The sequence below is a fragment of the Gopherus evgoodei genome, chromosome 1, assembly GCF_007399415.2.
Source record: "Gopherus evgoodei ecotype Sinaloan lineage chromosome 1, rGopEvg1_v1.p, whole genome shotgun sequence".
NCBI lineage: Eukaryota > Metazoa > Chordata > Testudines > Testudinidae > Gopherus > Gopherus evgoodei.
Window position 1 is genome coordinate 122,481,525 of NC_044322.1, and position 13,655 is coordinate 122,495,179.

The following is a 13,655-nucleotide window of genomic DNA, read 5'->3' on the forward strand; positions in this document are numbered from 1 at the left end:
ACATTTCTTACTACACCCTCAAACTCCAGCTGCTCAGGTGGGTTATTGAAAAAAAAGAGTACATGAAGGTCACAGGGGAAAGAGGGCAGGCACCACATGCCAGTGATATGAGAGGCACAGGACACATACAATTGAGATGACCCTGAGAGAACAACCAATTCTCTCAAAGTAAACAGAACCCTCAGCCTGAGTACCTCTACTCTTTTATTTTACTCTCTCCAGTTCCCTATTGAATCAGCATGGACAATATAGCTTTGAATATGAGCAACTGGGAGTCAAACACAGCGCTGTCAGAGCGGAAGGCTACAAAAAGGTGCTGCACCTACTGTAACACAGCTGAGCCAGAGATATTAGTGTGTTTCAGCTGGCAGCAGTGTTTCCTTCTGAGTCAGGAGGTTTAACATTCAAATTCCAAATAGGAAGTTAGGCTCAAACCTAATGTCCATGTTTTTGTGTGGTACTAGGGAGAATGACACTGCAATGACAGGGGAATTGTCTTTCAGTTGTTAGGTCTATCTCTTGTGTCATCCCTGGTGGAAGGTCACAATATCATGGCACTCCTGAAAAAGAATTGAGGATAATTGTAGTGTCCTACCTAGTAAGTCCCTGCATTAAAGATGAGTTAGAATATCTAGAGCAATACTATGCTGTACATTAATTACATGGGTACAAAGAGAAAAATTGTACTTTTAGTCTAGATTACATTTACTTTAGAAAAAGAGAGAATAAATACAGAGGGAGAGAGGGAAAGGGAGAGGATGCACAGTGATTCCTATATAATGCTCTGCATTTGAAATGAAAAACAAAATGGAGGCTATCTCACTGCTGACCCTGGAAGAGGGAAGAATCGCTTCTGCATTTAATGTTGCAGTACCCAGGAAACAGATTACTATGTCTTTCAGTTAAATTCCTCCATACACTATACAAACACCAGACAGGAATCTTTAATCTAAAGAAAAGCGACAAAGAGTCCTGTGGCACCTTATAGACTAACAGACGTACTGGAGCATAAGCTTTTGCGGGTGAAAGCTTATGCTCCAATACATCTGTTAGTCTATAAGGTGCCACAGGACTCTTTGTCGCTTTTTACAGATCCAGACTAACACGGCTACCCCTCTGAGACTTAATCTAAAGAAAAATCTCTTCTGCTGGAAAATTCAAAACTATTAAACATTTGTATTAATTTTTTAGACATATCTAAATTTGGTTTCTACTTGAGTGTCCCTTTAAAAGTTTCACATTTTTAACAAAATGTACAGAGTAGCAATAACATTAATGATATTTGAGCTTTTCCTCCATGTAGCGAAGAGGCATGGCCGCCCTCAGAGATTGACAGTTAGGGGCAACAAGCCGCTCCCTGCTGAGCAGAACCAGGAAGGCCACTGTCTCCACACCAGAAGCGGAGGGGAAGGACAGGAACAGAAAGTATAAAAGGTGGACCCTGTAGCTCAGTTGAGAGGTAGCTGACAAAGGAGATGGACACGTTCTCCCCACTGTGGATGCAGGAGCCTGCAGAAGACTTCTGATGTCCCAAGGAGGGCCCCAAGCTACCCATACGTCCAGACACGCTGGATGCTGAGGAATTGCTGGGACTGCCGCTTGCAGTGTACCCTGGGGAAATGGACGATGACCCTTGGAAGGTACACCCTAGGGGGAGTATAGGAAGTGCCCCAGGGGCTGCCAGCCCAAGTCTGGCTGCAGCGCTGCCAGAGATTAGGTCAGCATGTTATGGTCAAGATCCCTGCTGACCCAGTGGCAGACCACTCTGCCGTTGTTAGGGCCCTAGGCTGGGCATTGGGCAGGCCTACATCCCCCCTGCTACTCCTTCCCTGGAGTGGCAGTACTCCACACTCCTTAGGTCAGGAGACCTGCACTTGCTGGGACACTCACCCCTTGCCAGAGCCCCCTAGATTGTACTTGGTGCCATGTCCTGCCCCAGGGCCTGGGCCTCTGAACTGTTCACTTCTCTACCCTGTGTGAGGGTTTGAGTCCTAGAGACAGGTAATTTCCCCTTATACAGACTGCCATTGCAGATGCGTGACGGTGAAGAGGTGTGGCCCCCCTCTGAGATTGACAGTGAGGGGCGGCCACGCAAGCCTGCACACCTACACTCCAATAATACCCATTTTAAAAATAAACTTCTCAGCATTTAGCTATCAGCAACAGAGCTGTCTCCCCAATTTTTGTAAGTGGAAGAGTTAAAATGTGGTTGCCACTTTTCCAAGGAGCATTTCATCGGTCCCAGTTTGTTTCATGAATTAATGACAGTATAGCTCCAGAGAGCCTGAAGAAATGTTGTTTTGTTAACCATTCTTCCAAAACCCACCAGTGACTAGAGAAATTATAAAAAAAAATTTCAGGGAATTATATCAATAGGAACTGCAAAATTTCAGTAAATGGCAAAACTGCTTTCAACATGGTTTACTACATTATATTATAGCAACATTGTACTCAGATAAAAGCATCTAAACTCAAGCTAAAACAGTAAATCAGAGAATGTGACTTAACATAAAATGCTAGCACCATAAAACTATGGTGACTTCAGTAGGGATTCCCAGTCCTGCCTAACACATTTCAGGATAGCATTAGAAACTGCATGTGTGAGAGTGTATGTGAATGGATGCATTAGGTCACAATAGATGAACGAGTGGGGGGCTGAACTCCATTAAGCTGATTGCAACCTTTCCAATGCTCAGAGCCTCCAATAATCTTTCAGGAGTTTACTAGGTTCTGAACTCCTTATTTGTGTATTAAACAGAACTAGATGACTTATTCATGGGAAAAATCTGCTGCAAATTTGGCCCATTTTTCTGTTGATGAATTGATCATAAATGAATTCAGATATACACATCTATTTGCTATTTACAGTTATTTGCTTATGCAAACAAATTTCAAATTATGAGTTGTTTATAAACTGCTCTTTTTGACTATTCACTGTATGAGACTGTTCACCTAAGTCAGATCCCGGCCTTATTTGTGCAACATGATTGGAAGATTGAAACTTTTAAAACAGAATAATGACTAGTGAATAATGAGTATTCTTGTGCATGCACAAATACCCTTGTTTGCATGTGAATGTGGGTATTCATACAAAGATCACCCATTCTCCAAACATTTGTGCCAACCCAAAACAAAAATTTCACATCAACATTCTGAAGTAGTGAATCAAATGGGACTCAAATGTGATTGAATCAACCAGCCATTCAGAAATTGAATGCACAAACAACGTATTAAACTATTCAAGCCTCACTTGCATTCAATGTTTTAACAATGATTTTCAGTATTTGAAATTTGTCTTGTGTGCTAGATCGCACAAACAGCTTTCAAACAAATCTCATTTGAAACCTCTTAGATGAGCCATTTTGTAGGCAGGATGTGGGGAAAAGTGAGAACTTCAAACTACGACTAACTCCTGCTTTTTCTATGGCTTGTCGAAATAACTTTAAACTTGGTTAAAAAATAATTGTCTGCTCACATGGAACGCACATGCCAAGTTTGAAACTAAACCTCTCCTTATTGGAAATTATGGAAGGGGAAGGGGAATGGGAAGAGGACAAAATCCAGGATATAATGAAAAGTGAGATTTCACTCCAGAGCAGTTCTCCCCATTCCATAATTCTGTTCTCTGTTATTATAACTAAACTATTAGGAGAAATATTACAGAGCTTTCATCTCCTTCTTGTGTGAGTCCTCTATTCAGGATAATGCTTGCCCCCATTATTCAAGTCCTTCTTGCAATTCTAACTGTCCAGATTATAGAAATCATTGATTAAAAATAAAGAGGACTAAGTGCATTTTTGTCTTAATTCTTCTTACCTCCATTAGAACAAACAGTGCGGCAAAGAAAAGAAGTGTTGCCCATTCCACTCTGTTTAGTATCATCTCAAAATCATGGATGTCAGCTAACACTAGCAGCCAAATAGCTCCCAACATTGCAATCCACCCTGCATTAAAAAAGAACAGGGAATGTTTGTTACATGTTCTAGATTTGTCTAAGATGCACATTTATTTTTCTAAGGACATAAAATATACAGTAACACTTTCATGTAAACATTTTCTGACCTTTTTTTTGTGCTGACTGTGTAGCAAGGAAATTTCACAAATCTCTTTTACAAGAATATGTTCTAGTTTTATGTAGAAATAGAAACCTTGTACAAATGTAGCAGGAGATCCACGTTTGATTAACAACCTTATGCTGTTGAGGCCAGCATTTTCTGGAAGTGCTGAGGAATCAATAAGTATGTTGAGGCTTTAGCTAGAGGAAGCATCTTGTGCTGCTGAAAAAATCCACTGAGTTTGCTTCACAAATAAAATTCCATCTGATTAGGATAGGCACTGAAAGGTATTCTCTGTCCAGTCCTCCTCACGCAGTACACTGGTAGCTGCTATATAGGACCTCCAGGATATTTTGGCTACAGGATAAACTGAGGAAAGGAAGGCTATTCCAGGATATGAGGGTTCTCTCTTAAAAACAGTGATAAACTATGTATACATGGAGTATGCATGTACTGACATTTACATATATACTGTATGTAAATATTATTAATACAATTAGACAGACAAAGTGGGTGAGGTAATCTCTTTTACTGGACCAACTTCTGTTTGTGAGAGAGAAAAACTTTCAAGCTTTCTCACCAACAGAAGTTAGTCCAGTAAAAGAGATTACCTCACCTTGTATGTCTAATATATTGGGACTGTCCTGACTAAAATAACACAGCATACATTAATACACTTATACACTTCTTTTCATCCACAGACATCTAAAATCTCAAAGCTCAATATTCAACCAGGGAAAATAATCACAGCATTTCCTGACTCATGCTCTCGGGTTATTGTCAATACTATTTGAATGTATTCTGGAACTGTCTGTGCATGAAATGGCAATTTTTGCCAAGGGACTATGCCAAATTTCAAGCTAAGAAATTTCAAATTTCAAAGAGAATTTTTACTAGGCATGCGCCCATTTTTGCTCAGAAGGAAACTCGACTGGATAAGGGGCCAATATGAAACTATTGATGAAAAACTATTGATATACAACATTTTTAAATTGTTAATGATATGCACAAAGCTCCTCACCATTTCAAGTTATTTCTCTTTTTGTTGTGACTATTTCCTATATCTCTATCAAATTGCTATAGTTGGAACGTTATGCCACTGGAAAAAAAATCCTTCCTGGTAGAAATCTTAAAGTCAAAACTAATAATTAAGATGATTTAGAGATACTAAGATCCTGCCACAGGGCAGGTAGATACATAAAATGGCCTTCTAAGAGGCCACTTCTAGCTCATTCTGTGAAATAGCCAAATACAGCAGACTGATTCCACGCACTTAAGATCTGGGGCCATTCATCTGGGACATATGTGCTTCTGCTTCCCTTGTCACCAAGGAACGTAGAACATAAGGACGGCCATACTGGGTCAGACCAATGGTCCGTCTAGCCCAGTATCCTGTCTTCCAACAGTGGCCAACGCCAGGTGTTTTAGAAGGAATGAACAGAATAGGTAATCATCAAGTAATCCATCATCTGATGCCCATTCCCAGCATCTGGCAAACAAAACCTAGTTTTTAAGAAAATCCAAAGGTTTAAAATTAACACTCAATGGCATTCCATCTAAATTTGATTAAAAATAAAAGTAGAAACATACAGATCAATGTATACAGACCATTAATGAAGTGAGCGAATGTTGACTGATGCCCTTTAATTCCTAAAGAAAGAGATCCACAGTAATTCTACACAAAGATTCCCTTACACAGGAGATGCAATTTTTATTCTTCCAATACATATGTACTTTTGGAACTTTAAATAACATATTGCATGCTTGCAAGGAAATTTTAGATTAATTGTGATTCCTGGAGCACAGCACAATTGTTGAAAATATTGCATGCATAAAATTATAGGGAACATTTCTTTTAGTTATGTAGCACTCATTAGAAAGTCAAGAAAGACCTTTATAAAGCCACATAATATTGGATCCTGATTAGGAATTTTCATTTCATTTTAATGGATTTGTAAAATAGTCATGTATGCGTTATGTTAAGTTCTACTATATAAACACTTTCCCCCTTGACTTTAACTGCTAGCGCTTCCCTCCCAGATCCATTTTCTACCTATGAAGACACTATTGGAAAAGACTTGGAGAATAAAGTTCCCTCACTACCACCTGCTTTTCTAACTACTGCCCTCTCTCCTCCCTCCAAAAGTCACAGCATTCCCTTTCATAGATTCCTTCTCCTCAATACCTAAACTTGAGCCTCCATAATCTGGCTTCTGATGTCTCTACACTACTAAAACCACTCTCACAAGAATTTCCCCTTTAGCATGAGGCAAACCTGATCTATCAAGGTTGCATGTGCCTGCAGAGAAGAGGATGAGGGATTAGGAAATCTCATTGTTTTCACAAATCAACAAAAATACTTTCCTATAACTAGCGATGAACACAAAGTGAAACATGAAGCCAAACCTCCCCAAACTTTGAGACAGCTCACATTCCAGAACTCTCCAATGGGCCTAAACCTGGACCACAAATCCTGACCCCAGACTTTGAGGACATTGTAATTGAATCAGATTCCAGATCCAAAAGTCATGACTGATTGCTATCTCCACTCACCACCAAGGAAGGAAACACCACCATTTGGCAAGCCAACATACTGAGTTTGACTCACTCTCTGGTGAGAATAAGTGCCCAGCAGCAGTGGTCAAGCAGACCAAAAGCAATGCTTATACTTCTAAGGGAGAAAGGGGGGCAGAAATGGCACAAAGAAAGAGCAGGGCTGGCTTAGAAGGGGATGTAGCTAGGCTAGTTGGGTCCCTCCAGCGATGCGTCTCTGACAAAGCCCTAGTTGCAAAATGAAGCTGCCCTCCCAGGACAGAATCCCTAAGGGAAGGGGGCACTCTCTCCTGGGGATGAATGCCTCTCAGCTCTGCTGAGAGTGAATCTGGATTTATGAGGGCCAAATCCATCTCTCATCTCCATGAGTGGAGAGATTTGCCAGGCAGGGGAATTGGTGCAGTTCAGCAGCTTACGGAGGAAAGCTAGATGTGGGGTGGTGGGTCAAGCTGTATACAGATGTAGTGCCCTCCTCTACACAGTTCACTTTTATGGCATCACAAAGGAAGTGGGATTGATGTGGACTAAAGATAATGTCAGCTGTTGTCAAGATGGATGCGGAATTTTGGCATAATTGCATGAGCTGAAAATCTATCTATTTTTCTCCTAAAAAGTATTCCTGATCATAGAATAGCACAGCACTCACCTGGAGTAATTTGAAATGTTGAGATGTGAAAAACATGTAGAGGGAAATGCTCCCAGGAAAACACTTTGAAAATGCCTGACAGTAGAAAGAATCTTGGGAATTCCAAAGGCAAGAAATTAAGCTCTTTAGAAGTATTTATAAGCCACAGGAAGAAAAAAGGTGTCCACGGTCAGGGATGCTTTAGCAGTATCCACAGAAGGAGTGAACTCCTGATCTCTGTCCATCCCATCCCTTGGCTATCGCCATTGACAACTCTATTATATCGTTCCTGCCTTCCAAACTAAAAACGAAGTGTAATCTATTAATGCAAATTAAATGATTAATTAACCATGACTTACTTGGTGTGATCTTCACCATAGCTAAAGATCTGGCTTTAGTGTCTTTCAGTATAAATAAGGACTATGATGAATTAATGGTTCACATAAATTAACTGATTTCTCTCTCAACTGTCTAGTCTCAGCCACCACTGCACCACAGCAAAACCAAACTGAGATCCGATGTTCTGTCCTCAGTTCCCATTAAAGTCAATACAAATTTTGAATTCAATTCTAAAGGTAAAATTAGGTCCCAAAGCCCTGATTCTCCACCACCTTTGCCCTACTGTACCTTCAACATTTATACCTATACAAGCCAAGTGCTAAATGGCAGCTTTTTAAACCCATATTGCACAAGTGTAATGTTTAGCAAACCTGGAACTTTTAAGAACTAACAGTTCTTAATATTTCTGGAGCAATCTGTGTAAATATCTTGGCATTTTTTTGTTTCTTCCTGCCTGTCATGAAGTCAAATCACCTTAAATGTGCTATACAGAGGGAATAATTATTTGCTAATGTTTATGTAAAGTAACTGAATTGCATAGAGAAGTATATTGTAACTCATTTGTTAATATGGTGCCAATGTTTTATTAGAATATTTTTCTACAAGTTACTTCCAGTCTTTATAAACTGTATTAGGTTTACACACACGTTTACTACAAGACAGCCTCCAGTGTGGCTTTCTTCATTCCTCTCTAGCAGATCCAAGAGAGTAGTGATGGGTAGCAGCTCCTAGCCCTCAAAAGTTCTCACATGTGCAGCTGTACAGGGAGCAATCTTATCACCTCTCTCTTTTTTAAACATATGTAGTATAGGAGACACTAGGAAATAAATAATTATACTATCATGCCTCCCTCCCACTATAATTACACACAACTTTCCATATCTTTCTCATAAGGTGCCATCTATGTCTTCATATACTGTGTCCCAGGCAAAACAGAAGTGAGGAACAGGGAAACACTTCAAGGAGTTTAATCAAGACTTTGGCCATAGTCTTAAATCATCTGCCTTAAGAGGCCTCCAAGTATCATTAGACTCAGCCCTAGTCCGTGGAAACCAGACTGAAATGGTGCCTTCTTCAAAATCCAGCTACCCAGGGGACCACGCCCACTGATACAGATCTAATCACTCCATGGGTTTATTGTCTTATGACTGGGCTAGTGTAACTTCCTCTCCCCAGGACTATCTGTGTCTATCAAAGTTAACTAGAAACTCCTCTCTGTGCAAGGCGTGGCAGACAGTCTCTGGGGATGGACTAGCTATGGAGAACGTATCACGTCAGGGCTTTGTGCACTCAGTTGGCTTCTCGCTTGTCCTTGCTCCAGTTTAGGATTCATTCCCTAATCTTGAACTATTTTAAGGAACCAGGGTACTGTGGAGACTGGCTTCTCTCTTCAAGACTCTCAGAGCCCATTGTACCCTACAGGGACACAAACTATCTGTGTCCATGGGGAAACTATCAAGAGAGTGGAGGTACACAGCATTTTTGGTAACAGGTTGAGGTTCATCCTACTGGCAAGTATCAGAATGATCTTTAGTCATCACGTGACATCTAGTCTTCTTATTACAATGCAAAACCCACTTTTCCTCAGAAGCCCACTCACAACAACAGAAGCTAAAAACGAAGTGCAAGAAGAAGAAGCAAGAAAAGGTAGCAGACAGGAACAGAGAGAGAAGGAAAGAAAAAAGAAGAACAGTGAAAAATCCTCCAAGAAACAGCAGCTAAGACCTAAAAGAATGAGAGCAGTGTCCCCTAATTTACTGTATTTCATTGCCTACGTGGACTTTAAGGTCAGAAGGGAGCATCATGACAATTGTGATCATCTAGTCTGACCTTCTGCATATTGCAGGCCACAGAACAACAAGCCCTACTCCTGTAACAGATTCCTAACCTCTGGCTGAGTTACTGAAGTCCTCAAATCATTGTTTAAAGACTTCAAGTTACAGAAGAGTCATAATTTACACTAGTTTAAACCTGCAAGTGACTCGCGCCCCAAGCTGCAGGGGAAGGAAAAAAAACACACCAGGGTTAATGCCAATCTGACCCAGAGTGAAATTCCTTCTCATCATCAAATATGGGGAGCAGTTAGATCCTAAGCCTGTAGGCAATACCCACCAGGAAGATACCTGGGAAAGAATTCTCTGTAGTAACTCAGAACCCTTCCCATCTAGTGTCCTGTCTCTGGCCACTGGGGATTTTTGCCACTAGCAGTCGACCATGGGTCACACACCATTGTAAGCAGTCCCATCATACCATCCCCTTCATATACTTATCAAGCTCAGTCTTGAAGCCAGTTAGGTTCCCACCCCCAACTGCTCCCCTTGGAAGGCTGTTCCCGAACTTCACTTCTCTGATGGTTAGAAATCTTTTTCTAATGTCAAGCCTAAACTTGTTGATGGAGAGTTTATATCCATTTGTTTTTGTGTCTACATTAGTGTTTAACTTAAATAACTCCTCTGCCTTCCTGGTATTTATCCCTCTGGTGTATTTATAGAGTGCACGCGTATCTCTCCTCAGCCTTCTTTTGGTTAGGTTAAACAAAGCCAAGTTCTTTGAGTCTCCTCTCATATGGTAGGTTTTCCATTCCTCTGATCATCCTCATGGCCTTTTTCTGCACCTGTTCCAGTTTGAATACATCTTTCTTGAACATGGAAGAATAAAACTGCACACAATATTCCAGATGAGGCCTCAAAAATGCCTTGTATAGTGGTACTAACACTTACCTGTCCCTACTGAAAATACCTCACCTGATGCATCCTAGGACTGCATTAGCATTTTTCACAGCTGCATCACACTGGCCACTCATAGTCATCCTGTGGTCAAACAAAACACCCAAGTCTTTCTCCTCCTCAATTACTTCCAAATGATAAGTCCCCAGCTTCCAGCAAAAATTCTTCTTGTTAGGCCCTAAATGGATGACTTTGCACTTTGCACTATTAAATTTCATCTCATTTCTATTACATCCTACATGGTTTCCGTTTTAGATATATTATAGATCAGAAAGAGAGAGAGAAAAATCAGTGTGTCTCTTGCTTGATGCACTGATCTTAACTGTTCCGCACAGTTATGGTTTCTACGGGATACAGTTACAGTTTCTGTTGATTTTAGAGAAATAGGACTATCATGAAACTTTAATGTACCATACACTCTGAAAATTCTGTGATGCCTCCTACACAGGAAGGGTGTGCACATATTCTGCACTGCCCCAGGAAAAGAAAAACGGAAATAGTTTTGTAAGAGCAGCAAAGAGTCCTGTGGCACCTTATAGACTAACAGACATTTTGGAGCATGAGCTTTCGTGGGTGAATACCCACTTCGTCAGATGCATGTAGTGGAAATATCCAGGGGCAGGTATATATATGCAGGCAAGCTAGAGATAATGGAGGATGAGGCCCTGTTCTAGCAGTTGAGGTGTGAAAACCACGGGAGGAGAAACTGGTTCTGTAATTGTGTATTCCACACAGATGGAATACAAGCTGTCAGGAACAGTATCCCCAATGATGCTACAGCACAACTGGCTGCTAAGCTCTGTGCCTTTATCCTCACACACAACTATTTCAAATTTAATGACATTATATATCTCCAGATCAGTGGCACAGCTATGGGCACTCGCATGGCCCCACAATATGCCAATATTTTTCTGGCCGACCTGGAACAATGCTTCCTCAGCTCTCGTCCACTCACGCCCCTTCTCTGCCTACTCTACATTGATGACATCTTCATCATCTGGACCCATGGGAAGGAGTCTCTGGAAAAATTCCACCACGATTTCAACAGCTTCCACCCCACCATCAGCCTCAGCCTGGACCAATCTACACGGGAGGTCCACTTCCTAGACATCACGGTGCAAATAAGTGATGGTCACATTACCACCACCCTATACCAAAAACCTACTGACTGCTATGCCTACCTTCATGCCTCCAGCTTCCTTCCCGGGCACATCACACGATCCTTTGTCTACAGCCAAGCACTGAGGTACAACCACATCTGCTCTAACCCCTCAGACAGAGACCAACACCTACAAAATCTCCACCAAGCATTCTCAAAACTACAATACCCGCATGAGGAAATAAGGAAACAGATCAACAGAGCCAGACGTGTACCCAGAAGCCTCCTACTGCAAGACAAACCCAAGAAAGAAACCAACAGGACTCCACTGGCCATCACATACAGTCCCCAGCTAAAACCTCTCCAACGCATCATCAGGGACCTACAACCCATCCTGGACAATGATCCCACACTTTCACAGGCCTTGGGTGGTAGGCCAGTCCTCACCCACAGGCAACCTGCCAACCTGAAACATATTCTCACCAGTAACTGCACACCGCACCATAGTAACTCTAGCTCAGGAACCAATCCATGCAACAAACCTCGATGCCAGCTCTGCCCACATATCTACATCAGCGACACCATCACAGGACCTAACCAGATCAGCCACACCATCACCGGCTCATTCACCTGCACATCCACCAATGTAATATACGCCATCATATGCCAGCAATGCCCCTCTGCTATGTACATCGGCCAAACTGGACAGTCGCTACGGAAAAGGATAAACGGACACAAATCAGATATTAGGAATGGCAATATACAAAAACCTATAGGAGAACACTTCAACCTCCCTGGCCACACTATAGCAGACTTTAAGGTGGCCATCCTGCAGCAAAAAAACTTCAGGACCAGACTTCAAAGAGAAACTGCTGAGCTTCAGTTCATCTGCAAATTTGACACCATCAGCACAGGATTAAACAAAGACTGTGAATGGCTTACCAATTACAGAACCAGTTTCTCCTCCCTTGGTTTTCACACCTCAACTGCTAGAACAGGGCCTCATCCTCCCTGACTGAACTACCTCATTATCTCTAGCTTGCCTGCATATATATATATATATATATACCTGCCCCTGGATATTTCCACTACATGCATCTGACAAAGTGAGTATTCACCCACGAAAGCTCATGGTCCAAAACGTCTGTTAGTCTGTTACAGAAAATATTTGAGATACATTTTACTGAGCTTCCAAAAAATGTTAGTACTAAGAGTTGCAGCCCTGTTCTTGCCTTCAAAGGGACTACTCACACGCTTAAAATTAAGCATGTGCTTAAGTACTTTGCCAGATTGAGGCCTCATTGAATATTAGCATAGCAGTATAGAGCCCAGAGGGAAATATGAATATCTCTATAAATAACCTAAAGTATTTTTCTCTACTGAAAAATGTTATGATTTGAAAGCCTAATGTCAAGGTGCAAAACAGATGCTGGGTTCCATTGGCAAGCTTGGAAGTTTCCCTATCCAGTTGTATACAGATTTCCATTGCTAGCCCTGTGCAGCGACAAGATATTGACATTTAAACCCATCACTGGTGAAGTTTGCCTCATTCTAGAACTTGGGCCAGAGTAATTTTGAATGGCAATTCCCCCATGTGAGGGAAACAAAGAAACATTTCTGTCAGGTTGCCTTTTTCTTTTTAGGTAATTGTTTGTTGAAGGCTCAAGGTATGGAATTTTAGAAGTAGTCCCAGAGTAGATGAATTCTTTGCCATTGCAGGCCCATGTAGTAAATTTTATTTATCACATGGTTCTCCAATCAGTTATATTGATATCATCACCACAGGCAGTGGGAATATGTATGTACACAGCCATTTGTGCACATAACGTGTGTATTATACAGGTAAAATAGTACCTCTATATTAAGGCTGGAATCTATTTTACAGTTAAAGAAGATATTCAGCCTCTTTGTTTTGCAAGATGAATACGATGCATCTTTCCCAAATTTACAGCACATTATTTGTGGGTGAAGATTGAATTTTCTGGAATTTGTAAGTAAATCTGTTACTTGGTTTATGAATTGAAATTAATTAAAAATTAGCACTTTAAGGAAACTCTCCCCGTTTCTCACTTTTTGTCAGTTCCTTTCTGCTGATAAATGGCTCGCCTGCTATAATTTGCATTTTCCATAGTTAAAACTCCCAATCAGCTAGTGATGAGTGTACATTTAACAAAATCAGTTTGCAATTAAACACCATTATTAATGATTTTTCTCCTATCTTTTCCAGTGTATTCAAAATTTTCCTTCAGTCAAAATGA

The 13,655-nt window shown here is 41.0% G+C and overlaps 1 protein-coding gene across 1 annotated transcript in view; it reads right to left on the minus strand.

Annotated features, from left to right (window-relative positions):
• The window catches only part of OCA2 (OCA2 melanosomal transmembrane protein), a 316,130-nt gene that overhangs the window by 105,873 nt on the left and 196,602 nt on the right, over positions 1-13,655 (minus strand). The window contains 1 exon segment of the mRNA XM_030571121.1: positions 3,817-3,944. Within this exon segment, the coding sequence (XP_030426981.1) occupies positions 3,817-3,944 (128 nt within the window).